Source organism: Schistocerca serialis, chromosome 6, assembly GCF_023864345.2.
Source record: "Schistocerca serialis cubense isolate TAMUIC-IGC-003099 chromosome 6, iqSchSeri2.2, whole genome shotgun sequence".
Taxonomy (NCBI): Eukaryota; Metazoa; Arthropoda; class Insecta; order Orthoptera; family Acrididae; genus Schistocerca; species Schistocerca serialis.
In genome coordinates, this window is record NC_064643.1 from 125415303 (window position 1) to 125428856 (window position 13554).

Below are 13554 nucleotides of genomic sequence, written 5' to 3' on the forward strand. Positions count from 1 at the left end.
GCAATCAAGTAAGAGAGGGAAATTATCAGAACTGTGCGGTCCGAAATAAGTATCCTTCTCAACTGAGTTATCTAACAACACCTCGTAGGGGGGGGGGGGGGGGTTACCTTCTTCACGTTAAAATTACTGCTACAGCAACTGAATTCTTTTATTTTATTTGAATTTGTTTTTCAGTGTTCGTGACCGCGACGTGTAGTGAAGGAAATTACCTACCTTTCATCTCACATAACGTGCCATCTGGTGTGTATCGTGATTGGAAGGTAGAGTTGTAGACCCACAGTAGCCACAATTCAGACTGTCGAAAACTTTTAAAACTATCTGTTCACTGCGGGTAGTAAGAAACTGTGCGCTTGAAAAAAAATCTACTTCTAGGTAACTAGACATAGCACATTTTCTCAAGAAAAGGTTCTTTACTGTTTTTTACTTTTATTCCAAAGTTATTGAAATAATGTGAAGCTCACAACAATATTTATTAAATAACGTTTACAAAAATCGATCTGAGTGTACTGGAAATTCATAGCTTGTACGCCTGTGGAACATTCAGAGAAATATTTCAGTAGGCTAAGATAAACCAACTGTGTGCCAAAATGGCTGTCCTGTTTCAGCTTTGTGATTAGTGGGAAGCAAGTGACACGCAGTACGTAGGCCGAAAATTAAAGAACTGCGAGCCATTGTGCACGCCGACTTAAACGTTCGTTTCTCCGAATGTTCCACACGTGTACGGTTATCATTTATACAAATCACTTACAAGTATCCCATTCAAACTCATTACAGTATGAAGCTTTTTTGTTACATCTCTATTGTATAAAAAGTACGACTGAATACAAGATTGGTTTGCAGTCTATTACGATTGTACACTTCAGAGAGTTGTTTAGAGATCTAAGCAAGTATAATGTAGCGCTTGCATTGCAAACCCCGGTACCCACTTAAAAATGTTTGAGGCATTCTTTGAATTGATTAGCATAAAATATTAGAATGTCCGATGAACGTGAAATTTACAGTGAAGATATGATAAAACAGGAGCATAGAGGCACTGTCTTGTATCTATGAACACAACCTTACCTTGAGTGTAATTAGCAGACTAACTACCAGACATCCAAGACGCAATCGGTTGCGAGAATGTCGTCCAAAGAAACTATAGCAATTTTTTTTTTTTTTTTTTGTGGAAGGAAACTTACAAATGAAATAATTTAATTTAAAAACCTTTTACAATTCATTGTGTAACATTTTTATTTGGTAACAATGCACTGTATAAAAATGAACAAATCTTCTGAGTATCCAATTCTACACAGTACTTAACTTAGTGTTTTGTATAGGCAGATTCGAGATGTATGTAAAGAACATTACGCGAGCTTCGTCTAAGCATATCATTACAAATGTGAAGAAATAAGAAACAACGCGATGGAAAAAACCTGAAAAAAATCACAGCCTCCCCTATTAAAACTGTTTCGTTATTTTCTTGCCAAATCATAAAGACGATTGTGACGTAAATCTGCCTTACTAGGCGTGCAGCGTCACGGTAGAAACCCGCCGCCGAAGTTACGAAGAAGTAGGCCACGTACAGTTAATGGCGACTGCCACGGATGAACTAGCCTCAGAATAAACAATTTACTTAAGACACTGACAAAGTAGGCCATACTCTCTTCCACAGAGAGCACAGAAATGAAAAATTTGCGAAAAATGTCATTCGTGTCATAACTTTTCTACTTTTAGTTACTTCTTCTATTTTGTAGCTACAGTTAATAATAAGGCCCGATCATATTATTTTCCAAAACTATCACTTTCTTCTTGAAGAATAAACCTGAGTTGGTTTAGAAGGCTATTACATAAATACCACTTTAAGCTGAACAATTGACAGTAGATAACTTACAAAACCCAAGTTGTAAAAGTATAACACTCGCTTTGATGCAACGCATATTTAGCAGTTTTAATTTACGCATCTTTTTTCAGTTCCACCACAAAAGCTAAGTATGATGTTTCTAACGCATTAAATACGTGACTCAACGCTCTCATCCTTTTTACATCTTTTATTGTGAGTACTTAGAATTTGTACTTATTTGTGTAAACCCTATGGGTCCTCAACTGCGCTACAAGTATGCGTCAGTGAACTAACTTAGGCTCAGGTAAAAGTCTTTATGTAGTGGGTGAGTGGGAAATAGTAAGCTCATCAGGTGTAGTACAGTGAAACTTATTTGGTGGGAAGGAAGTTGCTTATGATTTCCTTTAATAGAAGAGGCTCTGAGAATATGTGTACGTTTCAGAGGAAACGCAGTGTGTGTCTGCAGGCACTGGGACACGAGCTGACAATGACACGAAGCCCTCTCACCTCACCACGACCCGTCTGGCTCACTTCCCGCTATCTGTGTTTCCTAGTCTACGAAGCCCTGTTACTGCCTGTGTCCTATTTACATATTGTACTGTTTACCAGTCATTTCCAGACAAGTGTGTAAGACCAAGTGCCTTTCTACAAAACTTATTTCTAGTTCTACGACTGGGTTTACGTTAGTGGAAACGTTCTGAAGCTTGTAGTCTGATTTTATACGAAAAGCGGAGAAGGTTTCTTTAACAACAGTTCAAGGTCTTAAGATTACGTAACGCTGCATTGACCGCTATTGCTGAATTCGGCAGTATATTGTGTGACGTACATCTAAAGCAGAAGGACAACTTTAGGCTCTATCTTTCCTGACAGATTCCGCGTTCGTTATGAAGAGAAACGAGTGATCTTCTAAACGGTACACACAGATCAGTATTCAAAAATACGTATCTCAGAAAATGTTCAGTTCAGAAATGAGTGATATGCATGTTTTATTTGTCGTGCTTATTGCCAAGTGAACTATTGCGTAAATGATCAGAATCCATCTAAGAGTATTAAAAAAGGCGCTACTTCTGTAAATCAACATTCCACGGGAAGAATATGACGTTCCTTATGGCGGCGGCTGCGCAAACACAGGGGGGAGAGAGGTTGTGGGAATGCGTGTTCCATTCGTACGCCGCAAGTTTGCACAGCCGCGAGGCCCCTTGCACCCTTGACGGAAAGACGAGGCCAGTGACACTACTTCTTTGTGGTGAGTATGTCACCTGCGCTTACTCTTACTGAGCGAGAGATTTCCCGTGGCAAATGCTGAAGATACTCTGACGTTACTCGTCTCGTCAGTCTTGCCGTTTAGTCGGCTGAAGACGAGCGCCTCTGACGGTGGAGTGAAGCCCCCCTCTACCAGGAGTAGATAGTAGCGTTACGTAATATGAAGACTCCGCCGTACTTACGTAATGCACTTTTGATTGTATTGAGTTAGTTTTAAGAAAATGGGAAAAACGTGATGCCTCGATACAAAGGCGATAAAGATTTAGAAGAGCCATTTCGTTCCGACGACCGTCACCGTCCGCAGGTGCACCAGCGCGGAGATTGTCTGCTTCTCTGATTGTGCCCGCACGTTGCGAAGTACCGTCCCGCCTCGCTTGGCTCACCTGCAGAATGCACCACCCGCCGGCGGCGGTAGCATTATTGTCACTGCCACACGATAGCAGATGGACGACGCGCGAGAGTCGAGTAGAGTCTCTGGTTCACGACCTTGACCGTGGCTCGGCACAGGGTAAGGCGGCGTGGCGGCACCTCACGACTGCTCCACGTCCAGTTTAAGGCACTCCTTTAGAAAGTCCTCCATGGAGCGGTACACGTGCTCCAGGACGCCCTGCAGCAGGTGACCCTCGTCCGCGTAGCTCTGCAACACACGTCGCCACCGATCACAGGTGCGCTGCTCACGCCACGACACGGCTCTTTCCACCTTGAACGACTTTTGGAAGAAAATGGTGAATTGAGTTGATCTCTCTGAATATTTTGGCTTACTAAGCGATGCCTGACACCACCGCAAAAAAGCAGACATTGGAAGACAAATAATTTATTAAGAACATGCTGCGAGCCATACGAGGAAACCAAATCGTCCTACGTGCCAGTTAGAAAGTTTTTATAAGCAGCTTCTTGCAAAAAAGGAAAAAGCAACTAGCCTCCGTTAATAGTGCTTCATATTTACAAAAATAGTGCCGTTACCAGATTCGAAATTTTTTGGAAATGTATGGTGGGATTTCATGGGAGCAAACTGCTGACGTCGTCGGTTTCCTAAGCTTACACACTACTTAATCTAACTTAACCTAAGCACAACACACACACCCACGCCCGAGGGAGGACTCGAGCCTCTGAGGGGGGGGGGGGGGGGGACCGCGCGAACCGTGACAAGACGCCTTAGACCAGTTTCGAGCTGCGACATTCGTCTTTAGAACGCTGTTCAAGTTTGTGCTATATTTGTTCTTGTTTACGTTAGTTGTTGGCTGGTTTCTTCCAATAGCTAGTGTAAACAGCAACAAATCCATACATATTATAAAAATGTATGTACGAATCGATTTCAGCGAAACTGGTACACATATCACTTACGGTGTCTGGAAAGAAACGGTGTAGGGTTAAGAACCACCTGCCTCTCAAAAGGATGGGGATGGCGGAGGGAAAGGAAGCGAAGTTCATGACACGACACGAAAATAGCCAGATTATATTAACCCAGTATTTGAAAACCGAGCGAGGTGGCGCAGTGGTTAGCACACTGGACTCGCATTCGGCAGGACGACGGTTCAATCCCGTCTCCGGCCATCCTGATTTAGGTTTTCCGTGATTTCCCCAAATCGTTTCAGGCAAATGCCGGGATGGTTCCGTTGAAAGGGCACGGCCGATTTCCTTCCCAATCCTTCCCTAACCCGAGCTTGCGCTCCGTCTCTAATGACCTCGTTGTCGACGGGACGTTAAACACTAACCACCACCACCACCAGTATTTGGAAATGAGAGCACTTAGTAACTTGCAAGAAACTTAACGCGTAATTTCGAAACATTCAGAGACTTTTCCTCATTGACAACCCCGCCCTCCTCCCCACAACACGATGAAAAGTAAAAAGTTCAACACTTATTACATTTTTCACTGTTCATGCAGTAAAACTGCCACATCAGCATTAAGTCTTTTAATTAATTACTTCTTTATCAGTAACGCTATTCCCATCATATGCCCAGGCATATCCTACTCAATGTACCTGCAAAAATATTTCATTGTACAACATACAGTTCGGGAGTAATAACCTCATAAACACTACGATTCGTGAAAAACTGTCGCATCATTCACGACTTTTAATTTATTTCTTTACTACTAATTCTGTTCGAGTATCTAAATACACCACTGAATGTACGTGCAAAGTTATACCTTCGTACGACATATATCTCAGGAGATATGACGTCATAAACATTGAGCTACATGAAAACGAAACTGCACGACCAAAATCACTAGAGATACAGGTGAAATATGTGTACAAATATGTAGGTGAAATTTGTGTGACATGTGCGAATCTGTGCAAAGCTGCAGGTGGAAAGCTCCACCTAAACTCTTGGGTCGATTTCAGCCAAACTTCGTACACATATTACTTACAATCTGGAAGGAAATGCTGTGGGAGTAAGAGCCACCAACTTCCTCTTGGGGTGTGGGTGACAGCATGGTGATTGAGAGAGGGAGGAGGGAGACAGAGGAGATGGACACAGATAAGGGGAAGAGGAAATGGGCAGAGATAAGGGGAGAAGAAAATGGACAGACAAAGGGAAGAGGAGGAGATGAACAAAGAGAGTGTAAGGAGGGTCGGACAGAGAAAGACTAGAGGAGAAAATAGACAAAAATAATGGAGAGTAGTAGATGTAGAGAGAGCAGTGGGTGGGGAAATGGACAGAAAATGGGAAGGAGATGGACACAGACAGGGGGAGGAGGAATGTACAGAGAGAGAGAGAGAGAGAGAGAGAGAGAGAGGGGTGTGGAGGAAGAGATTGAGAGAGGTGGGCAGAGGGAAGAGGGGGGGGGGGGAGCTGAAAGACAGAGAGGAGGGAGAAGCAGAAGGACAGAGAGAGTGGGAAGAGTAGGAGGTGGACAAGGTGGCGGTGGAGGGGGTGGGCGGAGTGGAGGGACCATGAGATGGTGAAAGAAGGTGAGGAGGAGATGGACAGAGGAAAGGGGAAGAACGAGATGGACTAACAGAAGCTTGGGATAAATACATACCAAGGCAATGCCAGATACTCAGCTAGCGTAATATAAACGTAACAGCCGTCTGAGAACGAATCTATCGGTTCGAAACCGGTAACGACGCTATTTGTGAAGTTTTATTAAAAGCGGCTGCTTGTTGTTTACGTTTTTGCAAGAATCAGCTTGTGTTTTGCACACAGCCACAGTCTAAAAAATGTCAATTTTCGACAAACTTTGTTCCAGGTGCTATTAATACTGATACACTACATTTTATTTCTGATAATAGAAGTACAAAAATACATCATTAAGTTTTTAACAAGTGGAAATGCAGCCAACAAAAAACATTTCTCATATGTTTTACTATCGGAACTGCAGAGGGAAGCACAGTTTGGCGCAAAGACCAAACATCGCATACTAATTCATGTCTGAAAGACTTTCTCAGTGGTTTGGCACCTGGGTCAAGCCAAGGGATATGCAAAAATGTATCGAGGACACAGTAGCACTGAAGACGCTTTTATTTTTAAGGCATTTAGAACATTTACAATTTCTAGTCCTCAATTCTCCTCTGACTTACTGTAACATATTTGGTATCAGAAGGAAGCCTTATTTTATTTTTATTAAATAGTAACGCTAGCAAAAGGATACATCAAAATGTTTACATCTCGTATTTTATGGCGTCAAAAATGTAATAATCACTATAAGATATATATACAGAGCCTGTACTAATAAGCAGCATAGCCCAGCGTTCTTGGAATAACCAGGCAGGACAATGGGCGAGAGGCCGTGTGACTGCTTCCCGCGTATGCCTGCAGAGAGACATGCTTGAATATCGCGATCTTTTGTGCTTTAGCTCTGCTATAGGGCAGAATGCGTAAGACAGTTGCCACTGCTCTCCTGAATGCCATCTTTGCTTCAAAGCAGACGCCCTCAGGCTGTCTGTGTCTGTCTCTTTTCACTGTATTAATATCTTTTAATTGCTCCTGATTGTCAGGATGAGAGAAGTAGTTGTGTCAGGTGGGAATGTGCGAATGTGGGGACCGATACGGTCGCAGGTTCGAATCCTGCCTCGGGCATGGATGTGTGTGATATCCTTGGGTTAGTTAGGTTTAAGTAGTTCTAAGTTCTAGGGGACTGGTGACCTTAGCAGTTAAGTCCCGTACTGCTCAGAGACATTTGCGAATGTGGAAGAATAAAAATAGACGGAGGCAGAGGCTAGTTACAACTGGGGAACAGGCAAACGGCCTAAGGCCATCTGGTCTGAAGCAGAGCTGCCAGGAATGTGTAATGTTGGTTGCGGATGACACAGGAGTTGTCGTCCAATGATATCCCACATGAGATCGACTGGAGACAGATCTGGTGATCGAGCAGACCGAGGCAGCTTGTCGACGCTCTGTAGAGCATGTGGGCGACAAGACCATAACTCCAGGTTTAGGTCCAGTTTGACTTGCACGCAGACAAGATGTTTGTAGGCCCTCAACTGGCCTACTTCTAAACAACGAGGGCCATCACAGGCACTGAGGCACAACGAGCTTTCATCAGAAAACACAACAGACCTCCATCCTGCCCTCCAATGACCTCTCGCTTGACACCATTGATGTCTCAAATGGCGGTGCCATGGATGATGCCGCGCGGGGTAGTTGTGCGGTCTTGGGGACCTTACCACGGTTGGCGTGGCTCCCCCTGCCGGAGGTTCGAGTCCTCCCTTGGGCATGTGTGTATGTGTTGTCCTTAGCGTAAGTTAGTTTAAGTTAGATTAAATACTGCGTAACCCTGGGGACCGATGACCTCAGCAGTTTGGTCCCAAAGGACTTACCACAAATTTCCAAATTTTTTCCTTTGGATGATGATGATATTTGGTTCGTAGGTCCCTCAACTACTCATTATCAGTGCCCGTACAAATCCCCAATCTTCTCACTGTCCAGCACCGCCACTTTCTCGAATGTGGATGAAATGATGAGGACAACACAAAAAGTCAGTGTCTGGGCGGAGAAAAATCCCCAATTCGATCGGGAATCGAATCTGGGACCCCACGATCCAGAGGCAGCAACATAGATCACAGCTGCACATGCCGTGCTTTACGGTCGGTGGAATGGACGCTGCAGGACGTCTGGCTCGGAGCAGTCCTTGATGTAACCGATTTGTAAAAGTTCGTTGTGTCACTGTGGGCCAACTGCTGCTCAAATTGCTTCTGCAGATGCAGTGCGATGCGTCGGAGCCATACACCGGACTCGGTGCTCCTCCCTGTTCGGTTGTGCCACGTGGTCACCCGGAACCCGGTCTTCTTCGGACCGTACACCCTCGCGACCACCGCTGCCAGTAATCACGTACAGTGGCTACAGTCCTGCCAAGTCTTTCTGGAACATCACAGAAGGAACGTCCGGCTTCTCTTAGCCCCACTAAGCGATATCGTTCAAACTCAGTGAGTTGCTGGTAATGGCGTCTTTGTGGCCTTAAAGGCATTTTTGACTGGCATCAACAAAACTCGTCCAATCTCAAAGGTAACTAACGCTCACGAGCGTTACATCGCGTATATAAAGGAAACAAAATAGAAATTTGTGGTAAGGTCTTACGGGACCAAACTGCTGAGGTTATCGGTCCATAAGCTTACACACTACTTAATCTAACTTACACTAACTTACGCTTAGGACGACACACACGCCCATGCCCGAGGGAGGACTCGAACCTGTGACGGGTAAAGGAAACGTGATCTGCATTTTTACAGTGGCGCTACTAGCACCACTCTGATGCGAAACTTGAATAGACATCGTTTTTCAGATGTAGACCTCTTGTTTATGACACACAGCTCCTTTTTGGTGTTGAGACTTTTTCCGTCAGTATATATATCACTACTTGCGAATAATGCTTGTCACTATGATAACTATTGGACTCTCCTTCTTTTGCTAACGCCTGTGTCCCGCAGTTTTCGCAGGGTCGGCGTGGTTACAATCGGATTTGGCAAGGTTAATTTGAAGGCGTAGCCAGGTGCCAGTCCTGTCGCCACCCCATACCCTCGGCACGAGAGAGTGTACCCCAGCTGTTTGTGTCTAGTGTAAATCATGAAATAATGCGAACGTGTGTCAAATGTCTGCGAGTCGTGTAACTGAGGCCGGACGTGGGAACCAGCCCAGTATTCACCTAGTGGGATGTGGAAAACCGCCTTAAAACCACATCCAGGCTGGCTGGCACACGGCCCTTGTCGGTAATCCGCCGGGCGGATTAGAGCCGGGGCTGGCGCACCTACCCCGAGTCCAGGAAGCAGCGCATTAGCGCCTTTGGCTGACCTGGGGCGTCATGATAACTACTGGACCACTACCTACTTAATCCATTTATACAGGGTGGTCCATTGATAGTGACCGAGCCAAATATCTCACGAAATAAGCGTCAAACGAAAAAACTACAAAGAACGAAACTCGTCTAGCTTGAAGGGGGAAACCAGGTGGCGCTATGGTTGGCCCGCTAGATGGCACTGCCATAGGTCAAACGGGTATCAACTGCATTTTTTAAAATAGGAACCCCCATTTTTTATTACGTATGCTTGTAGTACGTAAAGAAATATAAATGTTTTAGTTGGACCACTTTTTTCGCTTTGTGATAGATGGCGCTGTAATGGTCACAAACGTATAAGTACGTGGTATCACGTAACATTCCGCCAGTGCGGACGGTATTTGCTTCGTGAATTGCGCGCCAAAAAGAAGACAACCAATCAAAGACTGTGCTCGACATCTATTGAGCAGCCCAGAGAGCATCCCAGAGTGCACCAGAGAGCGTCACAGAGTGCCCCAGAGAGCTAAAACGCCAAGAAGAATCGCTTCTCGGCTTTTGGCAAGGTCAATGTGTAGTATTTGTGGCCCTTGAAAGGGCCGATTTTGAGAACTGCTTTCAATGATTATATAAAGTACAATCACCCACAATGCGACAGTCTTCCAAAGAAGAAGGACCACTAGCCTTCACCCATAAGTGAATACTACAATCGGAATTTATCTTACAACGTCTACGACAAGGCAAAGACAAACTCCCGTGCGGTAAAAGGTAGGAACCCTCACTAGCAATAATAATCTCAGAAACAGGTATAGTACGGTAAGCCAAACTTTCACGAGTTTCAAAGGATTCCAAACCGCCTCTCCCTGCATTGTTACAAGCAACGAAAGCAACTGTTATCCATCCGTTACACAAACTGGAAGAAGAAGAAACTTTCATTAAAGAAAAATTTAACTTCGCACCACAAAATAATGTAGGTCCATGAATAAGAACAAATTGAGTAGTTTTACCTACTCCCCTTACTTCGTTCTTTTTACCCTTAGCAGAAGATGTCGAAGCACCAAGAGTGCCGTCCACATTGACAAGTGATTTGTAAACCGTTTACTAATTGCGGAAAAGGTCGATATCGTGTTGATGTATAGCTATTGTGATCAAAATGCCCAACGGGCGCGTGCTATGTATGCTGCTCGGTATCCTGGACGACATCATCCAAGTGTCTGGACCGTTCACCGGATAGTTACGTTATTTAAGGAAACAGGAAGTGTTCAGCCACATGTGAAACTTCAACCACGACCTGCAACAAATGATGATGCCCAAGTAGGTGTTTCAGCTGCTGTCGCCGCTGATCCGCACTTCAGTAGCAGTAGAACACAAATTGGGCGAGAATCGGGAATCTCAAAAACGTCGGTGCTGAGAATGCTACATCAGCTTCGATTGCACCCGTACCATATTTCTATGCACCAGGAATTGCATGGCGACGACTTCGAAAGTCGTGTACAGTTCTGCCACTGGGCACAAGAAAAATTACGGGATGATGACAGATTTTTTGCACGCGTTCTATTTAGCGACGAAGCGTCATTCACAAACAACGGTAAAGTAAACCGGCATAATATGCACTACTGGGCAACGGAAAATCCACGATGGCTGCGACAAGTGGAACATCAGGGACCTTGGCGGGTTAATGTATGGTGCGGCATTATGGGAGGAAGGATAATTGGCCCCCTTTTTATCGATGGCAATCTAAATGGTTCAATGTATGCTGATTTCGTACGTAATGTTCTACCGATGTTACAAAATGTTTCACTGCATGACAGAATGGCGATGTACTTCCAACATGATGGATGTCTACCACGTAGCTCGCGTGCGGTTGAAGCGGTATTGAATTGCATATTTCATGACAGCTGGATTAGTCGTCGAAGCACCATACTATGGCCCACACGTTCACCGGATCTGACGTCCCTGGATTTCTTTCTGTGGGGAAAGTTGAAGGATATTTGCTATAATGATCCACCGACAACGCCTGACAACATGCGTCAGCGCATTGTCAATGCATCTGCGAACATAACGGAAGGCGAACTACTCGCTGTTGAGAGGAATACCGTTACACGTATTGCCAAATGCATTGAGGTTAACGGACATAATTGTGAGCATTTATTGCATTGATGTGGTATTTACAGGTACTCACGTTGTAACAGCATGCGTTCTCAGAAATGATAAGTTCACAAAGATACATGTATCACATTGGAACAACCGAAATAAAATGTTCAAACATACCTAAGTTCTGTATTTTCATTTAAAAAACCTACCTGTTACCAACTGTTCGTCTAAAACTGTGAGCCATATGTTTGTGGCTATTACAGCGCCATCTATCACAAAGCGAAAAAAGTGGTCCAACTAAAACATTCATATTTATTTACGTACTACACGAATATATAATAAAAAATGAGGGTTCCTATTTAAAAAAAACGCGGTTGATATCCGTTTGACCTCTGGCAGCGCCATCTAGCGGGCCAATCATAGCGCCATCTGGTTTCCCCCTTCAAGCTAGACGAGTTAGGTTCTTTGTAGTTTTTTCGTTTGACGCTTATTTCGTGAGATATTTGGCTCGGTCACGATCAATGGACCACCCTGTATACCGAAGCGCAACATGTGACCAAGGTGATTTTACTCTTGTTTGCACTACGTGAGAAGAGTAAGACGAACACTGTTCCGGATTTTGACCAACGTTCAAATTACCAGCATTCAGGATCGATAGTTGCTGGCCGTCGCAGGAAGATTATATCGTAATCGATTTTTCATTACAGGTCACGTTAAAAAGTAAAATGTTCCTATTTTAAACTTAAAAAGTTTGGAGCGTTGAACAGAAGAAAATTTTGTGATACTCATCACAGTTCTCTGTCACACCATATAATGTCGCGACACACCTGTTGTTCTTAGCGGTGGAAGATGGAAAGCTAGCACTGCAACTTTAGATTGGAGAGAATGAGAACGTTGGCATTACTGAACGGGTCAAACATTGAAGCTAGCATGGAAAGACCACAGAATTGCTTTGAAACGTGGTAGGGGAACATACTGTAAAGACATAATATGGCTGAATTGAAAATTAGTGAAAGGAATGTAAAACAAGATCATAAAAACGGCGCCAAGAGTGCTACAGTATCAACAGTCTTAACGGAAATGAACTGCTGTCAACAAACGAGCTTTAGTCGTACTCAATTAACATAAATGCAAATAATCTCTGCCGACAACACTGTGTCGTAAATCTGTAATAATGGTAGTCCAGAGTGAAACAGAGCATGTAAATAAGTCACTTGTGGCCAAAGTGGTGGAGGGCTGACCGGAACCATGATAAAGAAAGGCAGCAATGTTAAAATACACAGAGCATTTCATGAGGAATGTTAAACATTTTAGGAGCTGGTAGTATAGAATATAATCTGAACGTCTGAGTGAACAAAATGTGGATGAAGTAGAAGCCGTTATTTAGTCGGCAGAAGGTATTCCTTCAACAAACACGAGCAGAATTTCTGTATGTATCGGTGTTTCACATATAAGAATATGGTAGATATCACGTAGGCACAACCTCTAACCTTATCATTTACAGTGCATTGAACAGCTTCAAGAAAGAGATGAAGATAAAATGTTGGAATTTTGCCGTTGGATACTTCGCGGATCGCCGAGTAATCCCTTGAATAAAGTTTACGGATGAAGCCACTTTCATTTGCGACGGTATCACTTTGTTTCGGCAAAAATGCATCTGCTTTTGTGGAGATACGTTTCAAAAACGCATCTCTGTAATTGTGTGGTCTGGTATGATAAGACTGTCTGTTGATTGGAGTTGTTACGTTGCCGTGTAGTCTTACAGAGACTTCCTTGAGAATGAGCATCCAGCGTTACTGGAAGAGGTTCCTTGGCTACGAAGGCCCGCATGTTCGTCGAACAAGATGGATCCCTTCCACATTGTTCTACTCACGCGACACGTGATCTAAACGTAACATTCCCCGGAAGATGGACCAGCGGGAATTGTCACCATTTTGGCCACCAAAGTAGCGGAACTTATGCCTTTAGATTTTTGACTATGGGGATAGTTGAGAAGTGAAGTCTAGAAAGAAAAAGTAAGCAAAAGAGACAATTTGATTATTCGGGTTATTAATAGCGCTTCTCATCATAAAAAGAAAGCCAAGATGACCTCAGAAGAGTTACAAGTGGCGTTATCAAGAGAACTGGAAGTTGTGCTGAAGTCAGATGTGGAATTTTTAATGTC

General features: G+C 43.9%; 1 protein-coding gene across 3 annotated transcripts in view; it reads right to left on the reverse strand.

Annotated features, from left to right (window-relative positions):
* Nucleotides 1–451: 451 nt before the first annotated feature.
* The window catches only part of LOC126483960 (inactive dipeptidyl peptidase 10), a 1424293-nt gene continuing 1411190 nt past the window's right edge, over nt 452–13554 (reverse strand). For all 3 annotated transcript variants that reach the window (XM_050107257.1, XM_050107256.1, XM_050107255.1), the window contains exon 18: nt 452–3719. In XM_050107257.1, coding sequence (XP_049963214.1) covers nt 3612–3719 — 108 coding nt within the window. In that variant the 3' untranslated portion in view covers nt 452–3611. The remainder of the gene's footprint in view (nt 3720–13554) is intronic.